The sequence below is a fragment of the Acomys russatus genome, chromosome 9 (assembly GCF_903995435.1).
Source record: "Acomys russatus chromosome 9, mAcoRus1.1, whole genome shotgun sequence".
In the NCBI taxonomy this organism is placed as follows: domain Eukaryota; kingdom Metazoa; phylum Chordata; class Mammalia; order Rodentia; family Muridae; genus Acomys; species Acomys russatus.
The window spans coordinates 35,683,450-35,696,059 of NC_067145.1; the positions used below are offsets into that span (position 1 = coordinate 35,683,450).

Genomic DNA, 12,610 nt, shown 5'->3' on the forward strand with positions numbered 1-12,610 from the left:
CATTCTTTGGAGAAAAGAATAAAACAACTAAGACCAAAATACAACTGTAAATATGTTAGAACACAGAAAGTTTCTCACGGGCCTGGACATTGTTTAAGAAATCCGTAAAGACAGAAAAGAAAGAAACCCAATGAAACTCAGCCAGAGAGAGACCACCAGAAAACCAGACACAGCTTCACAGTGTCAATCACTACCGCAAAAACGGACTCCTGGGGACTCTTTGGAGTATTGAGTGTAGTAAGGCACCTTAGCATATATTCTTCTCAGCTGTGCACAGTTCAGCCAGTAGTTGTCTTTTCCCAACTGAGAGCAACAAATAAAAATACTGAAAGAAAACAAGTAAGATAGCTCAAACTGTAAGTCATTCTCATCGCCCGGAAGTACATAATAAGCCATGTTAGGTAAAAAGTACTTGGAGTTGAGTGTGCGGAGCTGACATGCACTGATTCAGATACTGTGTGGTTTGAAATAACATTTATATGGCACCTGTGCTCTTTCATATTTGGAGCATCATATGCAATCAAGTTTAGCATTTTAAAATTTGTCTCATATCTATGGATGTGCATAGGTATACACGTACTTATAAGTTACTTAGAAAAATTTACAGAAGAATTGTAAGAACAGCAAACTTGGCCAAATTCCGTTTGGTAACATTCTCCATGTGTTTGCCTTCTCCTTCCTGTAGCTATTACTCTTCTTTTTTTTTTTTTTTATGGGCCATTTGAAACTCACAGACTTATCACAGGATTTCCCCAAAGATCATGTTTAAATTTTACACATTTACATTCAGTTATGAAATAGTCAGCAAATAGAGAGTGCATTCTTATGGTGATGCTAAAATGGTATATTTCCTTGATGGTTCCATTGTTGATGTTCTTAAAATGAAAATGGAGTTTCTAGGGTTTTCATCATAAAAATCTACACTTAACTTGGCATCAATATGTTTATTGTATAGTTACTTTAGGTTATTAAACATTTATAGTAGTGTAATCTTGACTCAGTAGTTTAAAAACAGGTAAAATAGGAGATGTAAGATGCGTGCTGCAGTGAGGTAGCCAGGTCAGTATTATTTCACTATAATGGCAACATCTGCAGTGAAATTAAAACAAAATCTTCTCCCTAAGGCTACTCAGCCAGCCCTAGCTAAAGTAGTGTGTATACAGGGAGTGCCAGGAAATTCTGACATACTGTTGGAGCAAACACTTCAAAAATATCTGGTATTTTTCTGTTATAGCAACTTCACTGTGTGGTGGTTGGAAGTGAAAATGCCAAGCGCTACTTTGAAGCAGTACAAGGATCGAAGGGACACCGAGGAGAGCTCTTTGGGGTCCACAACCTCTTCAAACTAAGGTCCCAAGGGTCATGTCTTACGAGAGACATCCTGGAGGTGTGAAGTTGTTCTGTGACCTCTTCAGTAGTATTTTAAGTACAGTTTTATCAATCAGGAATTTCAAAATACAATTAGTTTTTTTGTCCAGAAAAAATTTGGTATTCCTTATCAAAAATAACTGCTTAGAATTTCTACTTTTAAAGAAACGGGAAATGAACTGTATCTCAAAGCCAAGACTTTCTCATGGGTGCTTACAGATAATACACATGCACTGTGAGTCTGTGTATGAGATAGGATTGCCTCCATTGCCATTTCCATACTAAAAGAGTTGAGAGAAGTTCATTAGTTTGAAAACAGCTGTTGAAATTGAGAACTAAAAAATGATTTTTCTTAAATAAACAAAACTGTAAAATATGTTTTTATTAGAAGTTACAAAATACTCCCAGAGATGTATTCTCATGTCTCTGAGAGACTTTTGTTTTCTGTTCCCAATAAAAATTCCACACCAATATTTCAGACTCTCAGCTATGTTCATGCTCAGTGTACAGATGTTTCCTATTCTTCAAATGAGACACTTACATGACTTTAAAAATTCCTTGTTTATTAATTAACCAGAACACTGAGAATATTGACCTGTTTCCCAGCTGATACTAGTGTGGAGATCATAAAGCCCGAGAATATCATCCTTTTTCATCTCCTTACTACATGGATGAGGAAACAGCCAAGTAGAACTCTAGCTAATTGCATTTGGCTTCTGGGACTTTGTAGTAAAACTCTTAATTGTACTTCATTTAGTAAGCATCATAAATAAAGTTCCAAAAAAAAAATTACAATTACTTCCTATCTTTGAGTAATTCCAGTCCTGTTGGAAGTGGAGGACATTCACACAGTGGACATGACTGCTGGCAGTGATTATATATAATGCCAGCTTCCCAGTGATCAGTAAGGATGGGCACTGGTCAACGGGAAAGAGGCCTGCATTTTGTTTGTCCTGCTCTGCAATGTTCTAGTTGTGTTGCGCAATAACGTTCTGTTGTGGATGTGGACAGCAAATGCACAGCTTTAACACTCAGCATCATGATGCTTGGATGCTACACTATTGCAGTGTGCTCTTTAATTATGTAAGAACAGCTGGTGTAAGCAGAATTCTTGGGCAAACATATGACGTTTGTGCCTCCTAACAGCGCTTTTGTGAAATTGAACACAGGCACTAGTTTTCTACTGTGTTAAACTGTATGAATTTCTTACTTAACAAATGAGAACGTGTTATTAAGAATTTTGGAAGCTGCTAACCTGCACTTCCAGTTTCACTCAGGTAGTTAAGTTTTATTTCTTCTCAAGTCTCTGATGGGATTGAAGACCAGATAGTTTAGATTTACAATTAAGCTTAGTTGTTTAGGGTTAAAATGTTTTAGGTCTAGTTAGATGTTTTAAGTTAATAGAGATGAGATATGATAGATACTGATTTACATTCAGAATTTAAGATTCACTAAGTTAGGAAATATGTTTTCTTCAAGGTTGCCAAATACAAATAACCAAATCACTATGAATGTAATATTTATATAATTTCTGATCGGTTTGTGGTTATTCCTGCTGTATGTAGTTTATTTTATTTATGTGTAATAATATAAATGTATATGAAAAAAATAATAATTTTTTTAAAAATTAAAAAAGAAAAGAATGAAAAGCCACCTTCACTTACCCTGCCTTTGCTATTATTTTTCTGGTTGTTTCACCTTACTTATAGCTGTTTATATTCTTCCTTGTGGACCTGATAGAGAGAAGGTCAAGTGGAAGCTGGCATCATGACAGCCACAACATGGTTGAAAAGGGAACCTTCAGCGCAGGAGGTAGAAACAGTGAGTAACCAGGAGACATGGACTGTGACAATCTTTTCTTTTACTTTTTTCTTTCATTTTTCAGTATGTAAAAATAGAAACTTTTCTAAAAACTCAGGGACACAAAGTCTTGGGACAGTGAATAAAAGTAATCATTTAAGGCGATAGCTATTCATAAAAACAAATTCAGGAACAGTCAACTCCAAATTGAACACCCTGTATAAGTGACCACGCCGCCATCGTCATCATTACCACCACCTCACCATCACCATCCATTCTTGCTGGGTTGTTTGTTTGTTTTTGAGATTTAACTTTTTGTGAACTGAGTAACCTTGAACATGGGAGCTTATTTTTATTTACCTTTTTGTGTGCATACAAAGTTGGTTCTTGGGAATCAGGCTTAGCTTGTTAGGTTTGATAAAAAGTTCCTCTCCCTCTGAACTATCTTGCTGGCCCAGGTTGAACATTTTTTTAAATTTAGATAAACACAAATGTCCAATATTGGCAGAATTATCAGATTACTTTTCCAAAACCTTAACAAATTAAGCCTCAAATTTTAGGAAACTGAAGGTTATTCTTAACTTGATTATTGTGAAAAGGGGAATTGAATTTAAATTTGTAGCAAATATTCTTCTTGAGATAGGGTCTCATAGAGTCAAGACTGGCCTTGAATTCCAGAAGTAGAGAATGAATGGTCTTGAATCCCCGACCCTCTTGTCTATTTTCCAAGTCCTTTTCTTTCCTCACTGCAGACACGCACCACTGCACACAGCCCTCTCCGCATGTTTTCTAATATTTCTGTCTGCTTTTCATGTAGGCCAGAGACCCTGAGTATCAAGAACCCACAGACGTTTGTGAGCCCTACAGTGACTTCAGTGATGATGAGTCAGTGGGCCGTTCCATGGGGAAGACTGCCAAAATCAAAGCCTTGGACTCCAATAAAACTCCAGGCTCCTCAGCACAGCTCACTTTGCTACAGTGTGGGTTCTCTAAATTGTTTGAGGCAAATTGTAAGTCAGTCCAGGATGGCGATGGAAGCACTACCTCCAGTGATGAAAGTTCTGATGAGCAGCCCACATGCCTTTCAGCAGAAGTCAGACAGCCTGCTTGTCAGAAGACTCGGGACTCCATTTGTACTTCAGAACACCAGAAATCAGATAACATCCAAAACCCAATTGAAAAATGTGTTTTTGATAAAAGCAAGAAGACTTTAAAACAGAACGCTTCTTCTCAGTCTGATGATGAGAGAAAGTGTCACAGTACAGCTGGACACCATTGCACAGGACAGGGTGACACAGAGTCAGAAGACAGTGATGTCATCTTCCCCACACAGTATCCAGCTCAGAGAGTCCCTAATAACCGTTTACGCTTTAAGCTGCTATTAGGTGGATCTGAAGATTCTGAAACAGATAACCCTGTGAAAATAAGTTGTAGTGATGGACCAAGTTCAAAACCCTTGAGTCTTGAGAATATGACTTTGAAATCTGTTAGGAAAAGAAAAGATACGGATGATATTAGTGATGAATCTGATGACATTGATATGTTCCCCAAGTCAAGAATAAAAGAGCAAAGAGCTACTACTTCCTTGAAATTTAAGAGAAAAAAGAAAAACAAAAGGGAACGTTATAATTCTGTAACAGCAAAGGAAGCAAAACGAGTGTGTGCTACAGATGGAGAATGTTGCTCTCAGGTTATTGATGAATTCTCATCCTCAGATGACAATTTATCTGTCAGCCACTTGAGTTTCTCTAAACTAAGTCACAGAGAAGAAACTGTGAAAGATAAAACCAGTCTGTTCCCTGAGCTGCCCTGCCAGGATAAGAAAAATAGCACTTTTACACCAAGAAAACCAGCAAGCTTTTTAAATGAAAGAGTTGTCAGTCAAGAACAGATGAGCAACTCAGTGGACAAAATATTAGGTAAGTATAGACATTCTGAAAACATTTCTCTAAACAACTTTTTCAGTCACATATTCTGTGAGAGTTATTCAGTTAGTTGTAAAATAGCTATAAAATCAGGATGCTGCACTGAAGCAGACTTAATAAAGGATAATGAAGAAATAATGAAATGGCAGGATAAAGGGAAGGCCACCTCCAAGGGAGTAGAGAGTTTTGTTGTCTCCCCTGTAATGCCCCTACATGTGGCCCAGCCTCATTACAGCCTTCTGTGCCATATAACCAGTTATTCTTCCGAGTCTCTTGTGATAACATTTTGTATCCTGAAAGCCAGTAATACTGGGTATAAAGTCTTTGACTCACACTATGTTGAATATTTTCAATATGTAGCCTCATTTTTATTCCCTCCTTCCAATTTACAAGAAAATCACTTCCTTTCCGTTGTTGTCCAGTGGCTTCACCAGATTTGTATCGCTAATTTGTATCCTTTTTGATGTTTTTAAAGTATCATTCCTTGTTCTGGCATTGCTTGTGGTTTTCATCTGTTTTTTGAGCCCTTCATTTCTGGCAGGGATATCACCCTGCTGCTTGTTCCTTTTTTCCTCACAATTTTTTGGGATTTGACCCAGATAATTATCTCTTGATATTTTTTATGGAGAATTATTCCCCTGCTTACTGTTGAATCCTACTCTTCTGCTTACTCTGATCACCCACCGTGTTGCTTCTCTGTGCTGGGCTCTGGTGGGGCAGGAGCACCAGTAAGTGGGGCCGTGTGGGTATTTATACAGTAGCTTGCTGCAGTCTTCTGAGGCCTTCACCTCCTGATCCCCTCAACCCTGGTGAGCACAACACCTTCCCAGAACCTCCTGACCTCTGGGTGGCTCTTTGTGCCCTCCAGTAAGTGCCTGTTGGCTATCTTGGGGTGTCCTGTCCTTAGGTCTGTCATATGCCACACTCTTCTTCCTCCTCCACCACACAGATGCTGATACTACATAGCAGTAGCTCTCAGCCGCCCCAGTTCTGGGCTCTTTAGCACTGTGCCTCGTGTGTGGTGACCCCAACATAAAGTTATTTTCATTGCTGCTTCATAATTGTAATTTTGATACTGTTATGAATCATAATGTAAATATCTATTTTTGATGGTCTTAGGCTACCCCTGTGAAAGGGTAATTGACACCCCGCCATAGGTTGAGAAATGTTGCTTTATAGTTTCTATTGGCAGACTGCCTCCACTTGACTGCAATTTAGGGCTCATGGGGTATCTCGTCATCTAATTTTGTTTTCACATGGTCTGTAGGTATCTACTCTTGTTCTCTGGTCACTATTTGATTTCACCTGACGATCCCAAGTAAATGGACCAACTTTGCTCAGACTCTGCTTAGTAATTAAATTAGCATTGCTTTACAAGTCTCTTACTTGCTCCCCATAAGTCACATCAAGACAGATGAAGTAGGGTGCTATAGGTACCTTAGTTGTTAAATTTTATTTACTTACACATTAGGATTTCTTTTATGGTTAAAACTCATTTTAAAATTTCCCATGATATACATGTATATTTTGGTACCAGTATTAGCTCAATACAGGATTATCAATTGGTTTGTTTACTAGAGTAAACTTAGAGGCCTAAGGAATGGTTACAATGCTTTTAAAAATAATTATTTGATTTTTTTTTTAACTGCAGATGTTGGCAGTTGGAATTAGTGATATTTTATGTAGCATGTAGATATTTTCCTGCTACTTTTAATTAATGATGTAGCAGTCCTGTGTTTTGTGCTTGGTGATTACTGGGGAGCTCAGGGTGTTGAGGTCATACTTGAGGTTCATTGCCAGGGCTATTTGAGGGAAATTTTACAGGCCTCAATACTAGCCTCCTTTTTTATGACCACAATTTCAAAATAAATTATTAAGTCTAGAAGCAAAGCAGTAAAAAAGAAATACAGCTGCTTTAAAAACGTATTTCAGATAAAAGCTATGAGTTAATTTTTTTTTCATTTCCTAAAAAGCTCTCATCTTGACATTCTTTTGTGTACAAAAAAGACAAAATACAAACAATAAAACAGCACTGCCAACCAAACACAACTCCCTGGTCACAAACCCCTGCTCCCTTCCGTCAATACCATCAAGTACTTTCTTAAAGGTTCAGATAAGCCTAGGGCACCTACTTAAATGTGCAAACAACATTTTTAAATTAACAGAGGAAAAAAAAAAAATCTATAGAGGACCATTAACCATGATTCTCACAGACAGAATCTCTATGGCAGATTTAAATTTAAAAATAGTTACCTAATCTTAGCAGCTCTCATATTGATGAAAATAGAAACTCATTTCCAAGTTAGCTTAGACCAACACATTTGAACTTCTTTCCAGTTTACTTTTGAAAACAGTGTGATAGTAACAAAGATTAAAAACAAAGCAAGCATAGCCAGATGTGGTGGTGCATACCTTTAATCCCAGCACTGAGGAGTCAAGAGCAGGTGGATCTCCGTGAGTTTGAGGCCAGCCCAGCCAGGGCTACAAAATAAGGCACTGTCTCAGGGGGTGGTGGGAGCAAACAAAGGCAGACAGCCAGGCAGGTAGGCAAACATAGATAGGTGGCCAAGGCGGAAGAATCACAGGTTTGAAACTAGCCTGGGCTACATAGCAAGACTGTATCAAAAAAGTAGGAAATAGCAAAGTACATATATTCTATTCTTAATGTGCTGTTGATAATTAGGACTGTATTGCTTCATGGTGATGAATCAGGTGATAAACATTTTGCCTCCTAGATGGTGTTCAGGAAGTGGCGTATATCCATTCAAATCAGAATGTGATTGGATCAAGCAGAGCCGAAAACCACATGAGCCGATGGGCAACACGTGATGTATTTGAGTTGAAGCAGTTTTCCCAGCTCCCTGCTAATTTAGCTGTTTGCAGTTCTAAGGTAAGAAAATTTAGTTTTTAATCTCACTTCTCAAAAAAGTTTCTCAATAGGACCCTCTCTAAGCCCTCAAAAGTGGCTGTTAAATCTGTTAAGAGACACACACTAAATGTCGAAAAGCCATATAGCATTATAATAGTTGAAATCACAGAAGATGTTTAGGATTTGGATGAAAATGGCCCCCATAGACTCATGTTTAAATGCCTGGTCCCCAGTTGGTGGAACTATTGAGGAAGGATTAGGAGGTGTGATTAGAAGCCCTGTTGGAGAAAGTGTGTCACTGTGGGCAGGTTGTGAGGTTTCAAAAATGCTAACCATCCCCAGAGTGCTCTCTTTGCCTCCTGTTTTTGGATCAGGGTGTGCATTCTCAGCTCTAGCACACGCTTGCCTTCTAGGGTCCCTGCCATGAGGCGCATGGACACAGACCCTCTGAAACTCTAAGCCCCAAATAAACTCTTTGTCTTTTATAAGTTGCCTTCATCATGATATTTTATTCACAGCAACAGAATGTAACTAAGACAAATTAAATGACAAATGTAAATGCACAACAAAACTGAGTTGATTAATAGTTTTACTTCTTAAAAAATATACCTATGTCTCCAAATTCAAAACAGTCTGAAAGAATTGTACAGATTAAATCATAACCCCAAACTACTGCTTCTATGGGAGAAGAAAAGTATATGATTAGGTTTCTTCAGGTTTTTTTTTTTTGTTTGTTTTTGGTTTGCTTGTTTTGTTTTGTTTTATCTAGAAGACACAAGCACAACAATCTAGCCTCATGTAGGTTTTTTAGGAAGGATTTTCATAATGTCGAAGTAATAAATCCTATGGATCTTTCCTGTTTAAGATTGCTGTTGCACAGAAATAAAGCCTTACATAGATAGAATTTTCTTGTATATACATGGTCATTTTCATCAAAGATTTAAAAAAATTTATTCATTGGTGTGTTCGTTTAAAAGCTTAATGTTCGTTGTTTTATGGGTGGGAACTAAAAGTACGTGATGCACATACCAGTGATAAAATGTAGTGTTGCTTTTAAAATGGGGCAGGGGGAAAAGTACCTCTGAACGTTATTTCTTCTATGACCCATGTGTCATTAAGTAGAAAGTTGTTTAGTTTCCACGTGCGAATAGGCTTTTTGTTATTTCTGTTGTTGTTGAAGTCCAGCCTTAGACCATGGTGATCTGATAATATAGAAGGTATTATTTCAATCTTCTTGTGTCTGTTGAGGCTTGCTTCATGACCTACTATGTGATCAATTTTAGAGAATGCTCTATGGGGTGCTGAGAAGAAGGTATAATCCTTAGTGTTTGGGTGAAAAGTTCTGTAGATATCTGTTAGATCCATTTGATTCATGACATTGGTTAATGAAGTTATTTCCTGGCTTAGGTTTTGATTCAAAGACTTACCCTTCAGTGAAAGTGGGGTATTAAAGTCTCCCACTATTAACGCGTGGGGATCGATGAGTGGTTTAAGCTTTGTTAATAGGGCTTTTACAAATGTGGGTGCCCCTTGTATTAGGAGCATAAATGTTCAAAATCGTGATGTCTTCTTGGTTGACTTTACCTTTGATGAGTATGACGTGTCCTTCCTCATCCCTTTTGATTAATTTTGGTTGAAAGTCTATTTTATTACATATTAGAATGGCTGCCCCAGCTTGCTTCTTGTGACCATTTGCTTGGAATATTTTTCCCCAGCCTTTTACTCTGAGGCAATGTCTGTCCTTGTGGTTGAGATGTGTTTCTTGAATGCAGAAGAATGTTGGGTCATGTTTATGCATCCACTCAGTTAGTCTGTGTCTTCTTATTGGAGAATTGAGGCCATTAATGTTGAGAGATATTAATGACCAGTGACAGTTAAGGCCCTTCATTTTTGCTATTTGTTATAGTTGAGGTTTTGTGAGGTTGTGATTTTGCGGTGGTGTAGTTATCTATTTCCTATGTAGTTTTGGTTGTAATGTGACCCTTTGGGGTAGAGTTTTCCTTCTAGTAACTTCTGTAAAGCCAGATTTGTGGCTAGGTACTGTTTGAATTTGTTTTTGTCATGGAATATCTTGTTTTCTCCGTCAACGGTTATTGATCGTTTCGCTGGATATAGTAATCTTGGCTGACATTTGTGTTCTCTTAGGGTTTGCAAGACCTCTGTCCAGGCCCTTCTGGCTTTCATGGCTGAGAAGTCGGGAGTAATTCTGATAGGTTTGCCATCGTATGTTACTCGGCCTTTTTCTCTTGGCGCTTTTAAGATTTTTTTCCTTCTTCTGTATATTTTGTGTTTTTATTATTATGTGGTGGGAGATTTTCTTTTCTGGTCCATCCTATTTGGTGTTCTGTAGGCCTCTTGTATGCTCATATGCATCTCCTTCTTCAAATTTGGGAAATCTTCTTCTATGATTCTGTTAAAGATATTTTCTGGGCTGTGGAGTCAGTTGTCCTCTCTTTCCTCAATGACTATTATTCTCAAGTTTCATCTTTTCATGGTATCCTTGATTTCTTGCATGTTCTGTGTCAGGAACTTTTCAGATTTAGCATTTTCTTTGATGGTTGTTTCAAGTTCTATGATTGTATCTTCAAGTCCGGATATTCATTCCTCCATTTCTTGCAATCTGTTAGATAAGGCCACCTCTGAGATGCTTGCTTTCTTCTCTGATGCCTCTTAATCACATTTTTCTTCTGTGTGTTCCTTTATCATAGCTTCCGTTTTTATCTTCAGGTCTTGAACTATTTTAATGATTTCCTTCATCTGGTTATTTGTATTTTTCTGAAATTCTTCAAGTGCCTCTTTATATGACTCTTTTAAATCTTCAGCCCCCTTGTTTGCCTCCTCCTGCAGTTGTTTACAGATTTTATTCGTTTCTTCCATTATCATCTTCCTTACTAAAGACTTGAGGTCATCTTCTTGTATCTCAATTGTTTTTTGGGTTCTCCAGGTTGTTTTCATTGGGATTGCTGGGATCTGGAGATGCTAGATTGTTTTGGTTTTTGTTAGCGTTCTTTCACTGTCCTCTAGTCATTTTGGTGTCTCTGATGTTGGGAGGTAGCTTCTAGTGACCTTCACTGGTTGAGAGTAGAAAGGTGATGACTGATTATAGGTCGGGTGCCCTTGCCTGTGGGGATCAGGGAGTATTTCCCTGGAACAGGCAGGTGATCTGGTTTCTACTCCTGGAGATTTTTCTCTACACCTTAGGCTCCAGACTAAGTCAGCCAAAGTAGGCTTCTGTTTGGACCCTTTCCCCTTACTGCTGTAATTCAGATCAGCAGTTTTGGGACCTAGAACAAGGGCAGCACACAAGCACTCTGGTTGGGTAGGATGGTCCCAGCTGCCTGCCTTCCTGTTGCTTTGTAGCCAAGACCCCAGCTGGATCAGATCTTCTGGGCTGTAGCTGTCTTTTTAGCTCTGCCTCTATACCCTGTAGAAGTGTCCAGCCTCTCCCAGGGACATTGGAGATCTTGCCAGGCCTGTGGGAGCTGAACCAGCTAGGTTCTGCCTGTGATAGAGTGCAGGGCCAGAGGCAATATGGATTCAGGCCGCTGGTGGGATCCAAAGTGGCAGCACTTTCTGCGCCCTTGTAAGCCTGGACGCTCGGAGATCCCTCTAGGTCAGCAATCAGACACTGCAGGTACGACCCATATCTCCCAATAGTGTGGGAGATCCTGCCGGGCCTGCGAGAGCTGACCCAGCTAGGTTCTGCCTGTGGTAGAGTGCAGGATCAGTGCTCCATGGGCCAGAGGCAAAACGGATTCAGGCCTCTCTGGCAGGATCCAAAGTGGCAGCACTATCCGCGCCCTTGTAAGCCGGGATGCTCAGAGATCCCTCTAGATCAGCAATTAGACACTGCAGGCATGACCCACATCTCCTGATAGCGTGGGAGATCCTGCTGGGCCTGTGGGAGCAGTCCAAGCTGGTTTCTAACTGCCCCTGTTTGTAGGCTCAGACCATTGTGTCTGGCTTTAGATTGGGCCCAGGACGGCCCACGAGCTGCACGCCCTCTCCAGCTGTTTTTGGTGGGCCCTGCCACCTGTGTTTCCACTCAGCCTGGGCGGGTGACCTCCGCAGTTTGGCATGGGGTGGGTGGAGGGATCCAAGGGCAGTTTCACCCTATTCTCTGAGACTCCCTGAGACAGTGAGTTTGTACTTTATATGCCAGCTGCAGCTCGCATGTGGATTCCGTTCCAGAGTCTGGGGAGTGTGTTTAGCACCTCCGGCCTGTTGCTTGTCCCGGGGTTAGGCCCACCGGTGGTCTGTGGAGTTTGGGACCCCACTCACCTACAGTTCTCAAGATCCAGCAGTCTGTGGCTCCGTTCAAGTCTCAGGTCTCCTCGCAGTAGATCAGATACGGTGCATACTGGTAAACGCCATCTTTGGAACCCCCGATTTTTAGGTTTAAGTTTTGGGTTAGGGTTTAGGTTAGGGTTAGATTTAGGGCTAGGATTAGGGTTAGGTTAGGGTTAGGGTTAGGGTTAGTGTTAGGGTTAGGGCTAGGGTTAGGGTCAGGGTTAGGGTTATGGTTAGGGTTAGGGCTCGGCATAGGTTTAGGATTAAGGTTAAGGTTAGGGTTAGGGCTAGGGTTAGGGTTAGGGTTTGGGCTAGGGTTAGGGTTAGGGTTAGGGTTAGGGCTAGGGTTAGGGTTAGG

General features: G+C 39.9%; 1 protein-coding gene across 1 annotated transcript in view; it reads left to right on the plus strand.

Annotated features, from left to right (window-relative positions):
* Window positions 1-12,610, plus strand: part of Ercc6l2 (ERCC excision repair 6 like 2) — a 95,412-nt gene that overhangs the window by 58,557 nt on the left and 24,245 nt on the right. The window contains exons 14-17 of the mRNA XM_051151146.1: window positions 1,235-1,387; window positions 3,109-3,189; window positions 3,986-5,087; window positions 7,829-7,983. Coding sequence (XP_051007103.1) covers window positions 1,235-1,387; window positions 3,109-3,189; window positions 3,986-5,087; window positions 7,829-7,983 — 1,491 coding nt within the window. The remainder of the gene's footprint in view (window positions 1-1,234; window positions 1,388-3,108; window positions 3,190-3,985; window positions 5,088-7,828; window positions 7,984-12,610) is intronic.